This window comes from Pelophylax lessonae (assembly GCF_965119305.1).
Source record: "Pelophylax lessonae genome assembly, chromosome: 13".
Lineage (NCBI taxonomy): Eukaryota > Metazoa > Chordata > Amphibia > Anura > Ranidae > Pelophylax > Pelophylax lessonae.
In genome coordinates, this window is record NC_138780.1 from 175,449,244 (window position 1) to 175,462,130 (window position 12,887).

The 12,887-nt window shown below is 41.7% G+C and overlaps 1 protein-coding gene across 1 annotated transcript in view; it reads right to left on the reverse strand.

Moving 5' to 3' along the window:
* Positions 1 to 3,957: 3,957 nt before the first annotated feature.
* The window catches only part of ERO1A (endoplasmic reticulum oxidoreductase 1 alpha), a 91,018-nt gene continuing 82,088 nt past the window's right edge, over positions 3,958 to 12,887 (reverse strand). The window contains exons 12-15 of the mRNA XM_082242702.1: positions 11,293 to 11,362; positions 9,392 to 9,478; positions 6,638 to 6,771; positions 3,958 to 4,192 (exon numbers count right to left, since the gene is read on the reverse strand). Coding sequence (XP_082098828.1) covers positions 4,135 to 4,192; positions 6,638 to 6,771; positions 9,392 to 9,478; positions 11,293 to 11,362 — 349 coding nt within the window. The 3' untranslated portion in view covers positions 3,958 to 4,134. The remainder of the gene's footprint in view (positions 4,193 to 6,637; positions 6,772 to 9,391; positions 9,479 to 11,292; positions 11,363 to 12,887) is intronic.

Sequence of the window (12,887 nt, forward strand, 5' to 3'; positions counted from 1 at the left end):
GCAAGTACAACAATATACAGATTAATCCTGCCAGAAATCCTAACTTCCTGTAGTGACCTCATAATGCTGCCTCTGCTGCACTGAAATTCCAATTAAGGTTGTCAGCTCTGCCCAGTTCTCCAATGCTGGAGTCTATAACCCCTCCACCATATGTTATCAAGCTAAAGAGGGGGGGGATGTTCTGAAGTCCAGCAGGGGGAGAGCTCAGGCCGGGCTGACAATGCTGCTTGAGATTTCAGTGCAGCAGAGACACTTTTGTCATCTCAAAACCCAGTTAGAGGCACGCTGGATTTGCTGCAGATAAACAAGTATGTTTCTGTACTTGCAGGACCTTTAAAAGGGATAAAACACGAGGAAATGTGCATGTACTGCCGAGATGCACTGCATATTTTTTTTTTTTTGCCCACAAATACATTTCAAGTAAAATGCTTCAACTCTGTGTTGAAGGCAGATGCAGGTAAGGTAATAAATATTCGGATAAAGCAGTAGGAGCAATGTCCTGAAAAGACGACAAAAGCCTCAACTGTGAAACTCTCCAAAAGGGAAACTATCTGTGCCCGATCAGAGTACCTATGTCATTCTACCAACAGAATAGAGAAATCTAGTTGGTAACGGATAACAGGATAAGCCTTGGGTCAACATTTTTGTGATGGAGGTGCAATAGGACCCTTAAAAGTAAAATTACCAACATGCAGGCACTACAGCTTTAGGGTAAAGGAAAAAAAAACAAAACTGAATTCAAATTCAGCCCCTTAACTGCGCTGCTCATACAAAAACTCCCAGGCCTCAAGAAATGATCAGAAGAGAGAAAAAAAAAAAAAAAAGCACTGTTAATAGGTGGTCACTAGATGGCGATAGAGCACAGTTATTAAGCTCAGCTGGATGGACTGATACCGTGTTTCCTTGAAAATAAGACCCATTTCTGTTTTCTAGGATGGCTGCAATACAAGCCCTAGTTGATATCCTTGTAAAATCATGTAATCTGCACTGTATAACAATTATTTAATGCCCAGACCTCCTCCTCCCGGCTGTATGCAACATGATAATACCCTATTGTGGGCGCTCGTGTGACCTGACGGAGGTCTCCTCCTCCCGGCTGACGTCAATGGCCTGTCCCCCTGCAGTGCTTGGAGCAGGGATGACATCAGCGCGGATCCAGGCATCTCCCTCAGCAGTGCTCGGAGGGGGAAAGAAGAGCTCCAGCGAGTCATGGGAGCGCCCAGCAACGCTGTAAATAAGGTATTTTCTATAACATTACATAAAGACACACACTGGATGATAGAGATGATAGGGGGAGAGGTAAATGGCGCTGCCTATTATAGATGACAAATAAAGGCTGCAGCCTACCTCCTAACTATAATCCAAAGATATATAGTAAAATAAGAGATGATAGGGGGAGAGGTAAATGGCACTGGACATTATATAATCCATTTACAGAGCAGATTAAAGCAGTGGTCCTCAACTCCGGTCCTCAGGGCCCACTAACAGGCCAGATTTTAAGTATTACCTTGGGGAGATGCAGACTAGAATACTGCAATCATTGAGCAGCAAATTATATCACCTGGGATGTATTTCAGTTATCTTGCAAACCTGGCCTGTTTGTGGGCCCCGAGGACCAGGGTTGAGGACCACTGGATTAAATGATTTCACAAGGACTTTACCTAGAGTTTACAGGGATGTTGACTCCTTTGCCGACAGGGAGAGAGGGAGAGAAGACGGAACAAATCAGACATCCCCCAAAAATAAGCCCTAATGCATCTTTTGTACCTAAAATGAATATAAGACCCAGGCTTATTTTCGGGGGAAACACGGTATATGTTGCTATATAAATCATGAAATAGGTCATGTATCCACAGGGTCCATAAAAAGATTTGAGCATACAAGGCCAAATTAAAAGGCTCTTTGAAATAAATGATGCTGTGGCAAGATTGCGAAACGCATCGTCATGGCAACTGTTTTGTTTGTGACTCAAGCCTCTATCCTGTGAACATTGTGGCTTCCTCCCAGCCTTCTGCAGTTCCTGTGAGGTCATTTCCTGCCCAGCCTCGAGCAACTTCCTGTGCACTGGATTGTTGGAATCTGCTGCACAACCTCTCTACATGGAACACCGTTTCTGGAGCGGATTCGGACCTCTTCCTTGGAGTCACTCGCTTATCCAGCGATTCTCGAGGTACCGAAGTCTGGTATGAGATTACAGTCATCTTTACAATGTCAGAGAGCTTTTTAGCACAACATCATTTATTTCAAAGAGCCTTTTAATTTGTCCTCATGTGCTCAATAAACCTTTTTAATGGACCCTGTGGATACATGCCTTATTTCATTAACTATTTATATAGCAACATACATCAATCCATGCAGATGAGCTCATTAACTGTGCTCTAGCACCATCTAGTGACCACCTACCAAGCAGCTCTCTTGTTTGTGTTTTTTTAACCCGAAAAGTGCAGGTGCAGCTCCATGCAACAAAGCCGTCTCATATCAAAAACCACACACTTCTTTATGTCTCTGCTCTGTCACTTTGTAGCAGAAGGGTGTGGAAGGGTTATTACGTTCAATTTTCTACAGGCATTACGTTTCAGAATAGGGCGACTGCTATCAGGTGAGCAAGTTAGGGTTTACACAGACCAACCAATTATCGTCTGAGGGTCACCAGCAGGCCCAAAACATGAGAGTATGGCCTTAACTATGGAAAGGAAAGTGGGGGGGTGCCTTGATAATAAATGACAACAGGGCTTGTTGATTCATGCCGGTCATCAGGATCCCTACAATCAGATGAGCAGCAGCTGTCCCTCCTACAAGTTTTCATAGACACCAGAGGACAAGTGAGCAGCTGGCTGAGTACCAACAGCAGACTGGCATTCAAAATAGATACCAAGGTCCATGTGAGTGTCAATGCTCCATACCAGAGGGCAGGCCATCTGGGCAGGTCATTAGTTAACAAGGTCCTTAAAGTGAAACTCCAACCAAAACATTTCAATAATATTTTTACAATTTTGGATAGAGCAGACCAGAGAAGAATGATCTGTCAAGCTTTATTGCGGTCTGTGTCCCCGTTAAGATTGCTCCCACCATGGACAAGTCAACTGTAATTTTTAGAATATCTATACAGTACTTATTGTACTTTAAATAAAATTTGTCTAAAGTGTGAATCCTTTTAGGGAGGCATATACAAATTAAGCTTGAGTTACTGAGCTTCACATACATACATGAGAGATAAATATTTATATATATATATATATATATATATATATATATATATATATATATATATATATATATATATATATATATATATATCTCCTTTAATTTTTTTTCTTTGGTCTATTTTTTTTTTCTCCATGATTGAAAAAAAAAAAAAAGTTAAGTGACAACTACAATTTTTTTAAATTAATTTAATAAAGGGAATGCATAGTGGTCTTGCATCTGCTTTGTTTAGGAGGGACACAGACAGGAAAAAAGAGATACAAGTTAAGTTTCCACCCTAAGAATAAAAAAAAAAAAAAAAAAACGTTTTGATTGAAGTACCACTTTTTCAACCCCCCTACCCTGCAAATAAACAGTAAGGGCTTCTTTCTGAGAGAGGACTACTATTATGGCGTGATCGTATGACCTTTCCAGGATTAGTACAATAATTTTTAACAAAAGATCATCTAACACAGGGGAAGGGTTTGACTGTCAAAAATGCATTTCTTTTTTTAAATAATAAAAAGTACCCTTCCACGCCCCACTCTGCTGCACCAACACACCTGCTATTAACAGAGAAAGGCATGGTTAGGTTATAGCAGTCAGCAAATATGCCAGGGTGAGGCAGATACACAAAGCAGTCACTGGACAGAAGTGGTCAAGGCAGATGAAACAGATGCTCGTTATTTGGGGATAGGAAAAAACTATCCCCTTATAAAAATGTGATTAAAGCTTCATCAGGGTGTCTGATAGAAGTGCAGTTACAAGTCACGGTAAATAGAAAAATCTTAAGCATATTTATTTTACAATATACACAGGAAAGTCCTCCAAGGACCAGTTTTCACAGTGAGAATGGAGATTCTCAGATTTTGACCAAGGATGTTCTTGTCAAACAAGTATGGGCCACCATAGTGCAAATTTCCCTATTTCTGGGTCCTTGTCTCTCTGCTGTCACACGTTGTCCAAAAGTCTTTTAAAGTTTTCCAGCTCTTTGACACTCGTAGAAATCCTGCAGGAAGGAAGTGGAAAAATGGTTGACATCTGGGAGTTTGCATCAAGGTAAACATATTAGTCTCATGAAAAGCACAAAGTGATCAACCATAACATTGTGTTTTAAAGCGTTTATGGGTTCAAGGTTCACGAATCACTGCCACTATGCCCATTGAGTGTTTGGTAATAGAGTAGAATACCGCCTCATACTTGCTTGGTTCTAACAGAACTGTACTATCGGGTCTAGTACATATAGGTCTTTGAATATATAACAGCAGTGTGTACAGCAAGCTTTTGCAGAGCATTTTGAGCGCTTTCTGCAAGCTTCGAGCAGCTTAGTTGCAGACTTAAGGATAAGTATGGTCAATGCTTTTTTGGCTATACTTCTATGGAACAAAAGGAGTGCCTCTCCCATCCCCTCCACAGCCCAGCGCTCCAGTGAGTGCTAGAGGGGCAGAGCAGAGTAATGGTGACTGACTGTTGTGCTTTACAGTGAACGCAGTACTATCACCAAAAGCTACCCAGTCAACTAAAGTGGGTCACATCACAACAATGATACAAACAAACCCCAGGCTCACAGTTAGGCCCCTTTCACACTAGCAGAAGGTTCAGATCCGCCTGTCAGTTTTTCAGGCGGATCTGAACGGATGCCCCATACATCCCTATGGGGCATCGGATCTGATCCGATCCGTCAAATCTAGACAGATGGAAACCCTATTTTCCATCCGTCCAGTGGATCGGATGAGAACGGACAGGCGGTCCGTTCTCATCCGATTCCCCCATAGAGAACAGCAGGGACCTGACAGCTCTGTCTCCGCACACAGCGCGGAGACAGAGCTCCCATCCGCCTGCTCAGCGGGGGAACGGCGGATCGATCCCCCGCTGAGAAAAACGGAGTCCGCCGACGGACTTCCATGTGTGAAAGGGGCCTTATGGTGCAATATTCTCGGCTGTTAAAATAAAATAAAAAAACAGGCATTTAGGAGGCAGCAGCATTGCCTTCTGAATGTCCGTCAGTCTTTCCTACATTGCTCTGTGAAAGGAGATCCATTGTGGGACTGGGTGTAAATGGGTCCTTATAGAATTCTTCAGTATCCCTTTGGGAAAATTAAACACAGCTGCTGACTGTCACCTTAAACAAGCTGCTAGCAGGCTTTCGACAAGCTTCATGTAGCACTGACATTTACTGATGCCTGCTAACAGTATGTTTAAAGTGGAGCTGAAGAGTGCTTAGAAGGCTTCAAAGCTTGGCGGAAAGATCTGCAAATACTTTGTAAAAGCTTGTTACACAAACTGTTTTTAGTAACTATGTTAGTAGTATACATGAAGCCATCATGACAGGTTCATTTTAAGTCCACCCAAAACAAAAACAAAAAAATGATGAAAAAGAGAAATGGTGCAGCGCTATAGAATTGATGACATAAAGCAGTTCAGACATCCACATCCAGAAAGATGGTCCCAATGGATTTCACATAACAGAGTGTAGCTAAAACCAGCGTACAGAGGCCACCACCGACACCCAACCTCTTACCATCCGTCTCTGACCCTCATTACAAAGGTCTAGAAATGCGGTGTTCAACTCTCCAGTGGGCCCTTGAACTGACAGCAACCTCCTTCCTCCTCTCTCAAGCCATCAACTCCAGGACTTAAAATATTGTCTCATGCAAAAACGAACAGAACACTCCTCATAGTAGAGGAATCTCAAGCCAGTTTACTATTAAATTTATTTTAAAAATCTCACTTATATGATAGCAGCAAAAAACCTGCATGTCTTTACAGACTCAATCAGCGTTTCAAACCATCAAGATGGCCGCCACATCCCAGCATGTACCAGTGTTGAGTCTTCAGCTCCTCCGGATAAATTTAATAAACTGGCTTGAGACGCCTGCACTATGAAGAGTGTTTTGTTTGTTTCTGCATGAGACATTTTAAGTCCTGGAGGTGATCACTTGAGAGAGCAGAAGGAGGTTGTGGTCAGTTCAAGGGCCCGCTGGAGAGATGAACACTGCATTTCTAGACATTTGTAATGAAGGTCAGAGACGGATGGTAAGAGGCTGTGTAGTTGGATGTCAGTGGTGGCCTCTGTACACTTTAAGCTGCACTCTGTTATGTGAAATCCATTGGGACTATCTTTCTGGCTGTGGATGTCTTAACTGCTTTAGGTCATCAATTCTACAGCGCTGCACCATTTCTCTTTTTTAGGTTTACTATATTGTTTATTTCACAATATTGTGTCAGCAGCTTTTTGCATTATTTAAATTTTCTGCAGATTAAAATTCTTACTAGGCGCAGCAGCTATATAATCTTTTATTAAAAACGAATTATGGACAAGTGATGATTTCAGTTTTCAGGATCAGACCAAAATGGCAGTACCGTCCCTCCTGCTGACTTTCCCTATCATCCCTACATCATCCAGGAGGAAAAACCCAACAAGACAAAGCATTTACAATTTACATGTACTGACCTTCCGAACGCATTGAGAAGGGCTACGATTTCCTGGCGTTTCAAATGGAAGCCGTAGGACGGCCCACTTTCTGGCATTTTCTCAATTTGTTTTTCAGAAAACAGAATTTTCAGTGCCGTTCCTAATCCCTGAGTCTGCATAAAATACAATGAACACTACAGGTTATATAGCAATAGAGACAGACAGAGAGACATGAGAAGATAGAGCGAATCAGCCCAGACCTTACATACACATAAGTGATGCTTTAAACACACATGCGTTGCATTGAGGCAGGCCACTGAAATTAAAGGGCTACCAATGCACCCAAGCATGCTGAAAATCAGACATGTAACATTATTGGAAATGCAAGACATCATGATATGGCACTGGGACAAAAGCAGGCACATTGCTTTAGTGCACTGGGGGGTTCTATTTGAAATGAACAGCAGCGCAGTGCATGTACTATGCATTACAATTGCATTCATTTTGAGTTGCACCCCATCGCACTAAAGTAATGCATCAGCATTTTAGCACACAATGCATGGCAGTGCTTCCCACAAAGCATGGTAGGCACCCCAACACTAAGGCAATGCACAGGGGAGCATTGCGGTGCCTTGAGAAAAATCGTGCAAGTCTGATTTTTGGCATGTTTGCGTGCATTACATCCCATTTATTATAAAATGTTAAAAGGCAGCCCTTTGAAATGAATAGGCTGCTAATGTGCCAAAAATTGGACATGCACCATTTCTGGCAAAGCAGCCCGCTTCCACGGTGGTATGTCTCCTTAGTGTGTTGGGGTGTTTAATAAAATGAATGGTACTGCAACACAGTAAGGCATGTAACATGCATTGCTGTGCACTGTTCATGTTACTACAATGCGAGAGAGAGAGTGTAAATGGGTTATAAAGGGGCAAACTCCAAAATTTTTTTTTTTTTTAATATATTTTTATTTGAAAAAAAAAAAAGAACATAGTGTTACAACAATAGACAGTCATGTAAACAATAACAGTGTCCATTCACACGAATACGACTTGTCAGCCCGACAAGTCGCGGTCCGTTGTGTGGTATGGGAACCGTTCTAATAGGAGCAACACAAGTCGCTCCCACGTAGAAAAAGGTTCCTGTACTACTTCGGGGCGACCTGGAGCGACTTGCATAGACATTCATTCTGTGAAGTCTGTGCAAGTCGCACCGAAGTCGCTGTGCACGCGACTTCACAGGTCGCCCCCCGAAGTCGTGCCGCTTCAGTGTGAACCGGAACTAACGGTTTCCAAGAGTACAAGGTAACACAATTAGGAGTCAGAACACCAGGATTGCACATTCTATCTATAGAGGCAAAAAATATGACATTGTTTAGTCGCCTGGGACCAATTCCGGTGTAACCTCAGTAAAACAGTGTCAAGCAGTGATGGAATCGAACTCCAAAACTTTTGTCTGCGTTGTCTAGCAACCAAAAAAGACCCCAGCTGTCATTTTTCTACAGCTAGTAAGAAAGGAAGGATGTGGTTGGTTACCGCAGCAGACACCTCTATATTTGTACAAGGTAACCGTCAACTGTCCAGCGCTTTCCAAACCGCACAACCATTTAATTACGATGTCAGCAGAAGACACGATCAACCACTATTGGGTGAGGATTTGATCATACATCATAGGTTAAAAAATTTATATATATATATATATATATATATATATATATATATATATATATATATATATATATATATATATATATATATATATATATATATTTTTTTTTATTTCTTTTCTGTCATGTTGGGGTTATGTCTTTCACTTGAATGTTATAAGTTGCATGGACTATATACAGCTGGATAAAACAAAAACTGTGCGTGTTCATTTCAGGCTGCAAAGCAACGAAATGTTATTTTAAAAAAGGGGGACGATTCTTTTCTATACCCACTGTTCATGGGACAGCGATCCAAGAACACCACCAACCAAACTTTATGTAAAGTTTTGGATAAAAGAGGGGGTTGAATCCTGCAGCAATTTCTTCTGTGAAAAGATCTTTTAAATTTGCTTCTTTAGTGATGGTGATTGCCAAGAGAGAAAGTTGGAAAATTAATCCAACGGATACACAGTTGGCAAAAAAAAAAAAAAAAAGTTTATTATGGCAGGGAAGAGTTGAAGCCTCTCTTTTTAGGTTCATTGCTGTCTTTGTTGCTCCCTTAAACAGAAAGTAAGAGGAAAACTGAAGTGAAAAGCTGACAAATTTCCAGCTTCTCCTCACTCAACACAAGCAACTCAGTTTTATCTGAAGTTACACTTTAACACCTTCCACTGTATAACTGTATGTAAATCAGTAGCGGCAAGAAGGTGAGCCATGACATGCTGCCAGATATATGCATATAGCTGGCATTGAAGTTTTGTGCTGGTAGTATGTTCAGTCCTGTGGGATACAGGGACTGCACAGCCACCAATAGCTCCCAGTCACACTGGGGCTGATTTACTAAAACTGGAGAGTGCAAAATCTGGCGCAGCTCTGGATAGAAACCAATCAGCTTCTGTCAAAGCTTAATTGAACAAGCTGAAATTAGAAGGAGATTGGCTTCCATGTACAGCTGCACCAGATTTTACACCCTCTAGTTTTAGTAAATAAACCCCACAGTGACAAACCGGAAGCCGGTAAAGATGGGCTTTCAAATCATATAATCCGACACCCAATCACAGCGATCACAAAATTCAAAGACCATACACTGCTTCTTGCAGGGCTAGCGGGAAAGGTTTGAGTATAATTTAGGTGATTTCCTGGCTCCTTACCTGCACTTTTCCCCAAAGGCGACATTTAAAGCAACCAACGCAGTCCATAATCCTAGAGATATTCCTGAAGTGCTGCCGGAATTCTTCCTATAAAAAAAAAAAAAAAAAAACACACATTGTGATTGTGTAAAGCAAAATCGAAATAACAGAAATAACAGACACATACAGGAAACATGGGCACCCAAAGGTAACGTCTGTCACATGTATAGCTGCATTGATTATCAGTAGCGATAAGCAGGCCTAGCTGCAGCACAGCTAAGAAAAAAAAAGGAAGCTATCCATTTATAAAATCTGTGACCAATTGTATCTCGTTCCCATCGTAGATGTGATAATCCTGGTAGGGAAAAAAGTAGAAGCCTGCCAAGAAACTTTCCAAGTTCTATTCAGTCTCTCAAAAGTGAACTGCACTGAAGCAGAGCAAGCCAAGGTGTTCCCTTTAATGCCCACCTCCCAGCAACATAAACTTCCATTGCTCTGTTCAGCCACTGAAAATCTGAAGGAAAAATCTGGGAAATAAGAGTCTTCGTAATCATAGCTTAAAAATCTTACAATGGGCTATGAACGGATTTGCTTAGCGCTGTAACATGAAACAAGTCACATCACTTCAAAATATCGGTATCGGCAGTAAAAAAAACTATATCGGTCGATCAATAGTATGGTCATTGGATATCGGCCGATATTTTCGGACATTAAAAAAATGGTTTTTTTTTTGTTTTTTTTTTTAGTGTCTACAGGTACTGTGGTGGAGGAATCTGGGGGTCTAAAAGACCCCAAACCCCTCCTCTGCCCTTAAAAGCATTTAAAGCGCCAAGTTTGGCTGTTTTGAATGCTGTGCGTTTTTTGAATTTGGCGCCGCCAGTCCCCGGAAGTGATGTCATGACATCACTTTCGGGTACTTGGCGGCGCCAAATTCAAAGAAATGGAGACCCGGTCAGACGGTGGCGGTGAAGGTAGGATGCCCGGGTCTCCTGGTGGGACAGGAGACCTGGGCGAGCCACGGGAGCGGACATCGACATCCCCTCCCGCTCCTTGGAATGACAGCCGAGCGGCTTCTCAGCTGCATCGGTTGTCATTACAAGACAGCCAACCGTTGGCTATGGACACCGGTACCGGGGTGATATGTCTAGCTGCAGGCATCACTCCGGTACAAGCATTTTCCCGAAGTATCGGTAAATCAAAAGGCCGATTCCGATATATCGGGCAAAGTGCATATCGGCCCCCGATATATCGGCTTTGCCGATAATCGATTGATCACTACTTCATACCTAGAAGCATCGGGTATTTATTTGGTTCCCAATGCAGAATGGAGCAAAGGAAGGCATATAAGGGGAATAATGCAAACCTGCTGGCTTTGCCCTAAAGGGGAAAATCATGTTCTCTTTTAAAGCGGAACTAAACCACACACAGGTTTTGTGGCCCCCAATAAAACTTTTGCCATTAAGTGCAACTATACTCTTGCAAGGTAAGTATGCCACAATGTGCAAAAATGCAAAGTGACCCCTGCCAGCAGTGCAACAGCCAAAATTTCTCTTGGGGCTTCTCCTGTGTTTGCCAATTTTCTTTTGGCTAGGCCGGCATAATGCAACTCCTGCATGTGCACACAGAACCTGCTTCGTCCCAGCACCATCACATGTCAAAGCATAGAGAGAAAAAAAAAAAAAAAATCCTGACAGGCACGAACAAGCATTTACAACAGAAGAGACCTATGGAATCTCTTCTGTAATAAAAAAAAAAAAAAAAAAAAAACACTTTAGTTTCGCTTTCAGATTTACCATTTGCATCTCGTATACCAAGAGATCATCACACAGTTGCATCACAATTGTTCTTAAAACCACAGAAAGCCCTCAATTTAGAAAGCCCCAATCCTCAGACTCCAATATTAGTTGTATTGTTTACGTTACCTTTAAGCGGTCAGCTAGCTTCTTATCACCAGCAAAAAGTGAATTTTCATCAAAATGCAGGGGGAAATCTCTAAAACATGAAAACAGAAAGAAGTATAACTTGACCAGCAATAACACTTACAAGTAATGGAATGTAGATAATACCTTTAGGCTCAATTTACATAAGGATATTTATTTTAGCTATGTGACTTTCATTTTTTAAATCTTATTAGAGGCTGTAAAAGACTGTCACTAGTCTGAAAATAAGGATTCTTATCAGTGTTCTAGGTCTGTGTATTAAGTCATGTGTCAATACTCTACATTTATAGTAAGGCCACGTTCACATTGGGCACATCAATGCATACACCTGTGCAAGAGCCGTCTTTGCCCGCAGGGGATGCACAGATGTTCCTTGCATCTGCATGCAGGCAGACCCATTCATGTCAATTGGGCCGCAGCAGTTGCGCAGATACCGCACCTGTTCCCAATTTGCATTTTGGGAAACATGCACCTGCATCGATTTCAAATCGGGGCCAGGCGCTGTGTCCGTGCAACTGCTGAAGCCCAATTGACATGAATGGGACTGCCTGCACGCAGTTGCATTGAACACCTGTGTATCCCATGCAGGCAAACCCATCCTTTCACACAGATATCGCTTCATCACTTCCATACCGGGCCTATTTTGGCACTCCTCTCCTACATTGAAAAATCATCATTTTTTTCCTAGAAAATTTCTCAGAACCATAGGTTTTTTTTTTAGCGAGACCCTAGGGAATAAAATCGAGGTCATTGCAACTTTACAGGTCGCACGGTAATTGTGCAGCAATTTTTTAAAAGCGTTTGACAAAAAAATAAAAGTTTAATGAATAAAAACACTAAAAAGGTAGCCTGTTTTTTTCTATAAAATGTAAAAGATGATGTCACGCTGAGTAAAGAGATACCAAACATGTCGCTTTTTAAAATTGCGCACACGTGGAATGGCGCCAAACTTTGGTACTTCAAAATCTCCATAGGCAACACTAACATTTTTTACAGGTTACCAGTTTAGTGTTACAGAGGAGGTCTTGAGCTAGAATTATTGCACTCACTCGAACATTCGTGGGGATACTTCACATGTGGGGTTTGAATGCAGTTTATATATGCACGCATGACTTGCGTATATGTGTTCACTTCTGCGTGCGAGCACACGGTGCATACTTTTTTTTTTTTTTTTACATTTGGTTCACTTTAAATCCTATTACAAGGAATATAGGCATCCCTTGTAATAGGAATAGGGCATGACAGGTCCTCTTTACAGCAAGATCTGGGGTCTGTAAGCTCCCAGACCTCGCCTCTAGGCTGAAAAGCCTGAGATTTAAAAAAAAAAAAAAAAAAAAAAAAAAAAAAAAAAAAACACACGATCTCGGCTTCTCAGCCAAGCAAAATGCTGTGTTTACATCTGCCGAGGCTGGAAGTGACATCATAAGGTCGTGCCTGGCCTCCAAAGGGTCATCAAGATGACCGGGGTCCATCTGGTCTTTGGTCAGCTCAATGATAAACAGCCAGTGCCGGCCGATTTATATTTGATATATTTAATATTTAGGCATCATTCAGATTTAACCACTTAAACTCCAGGA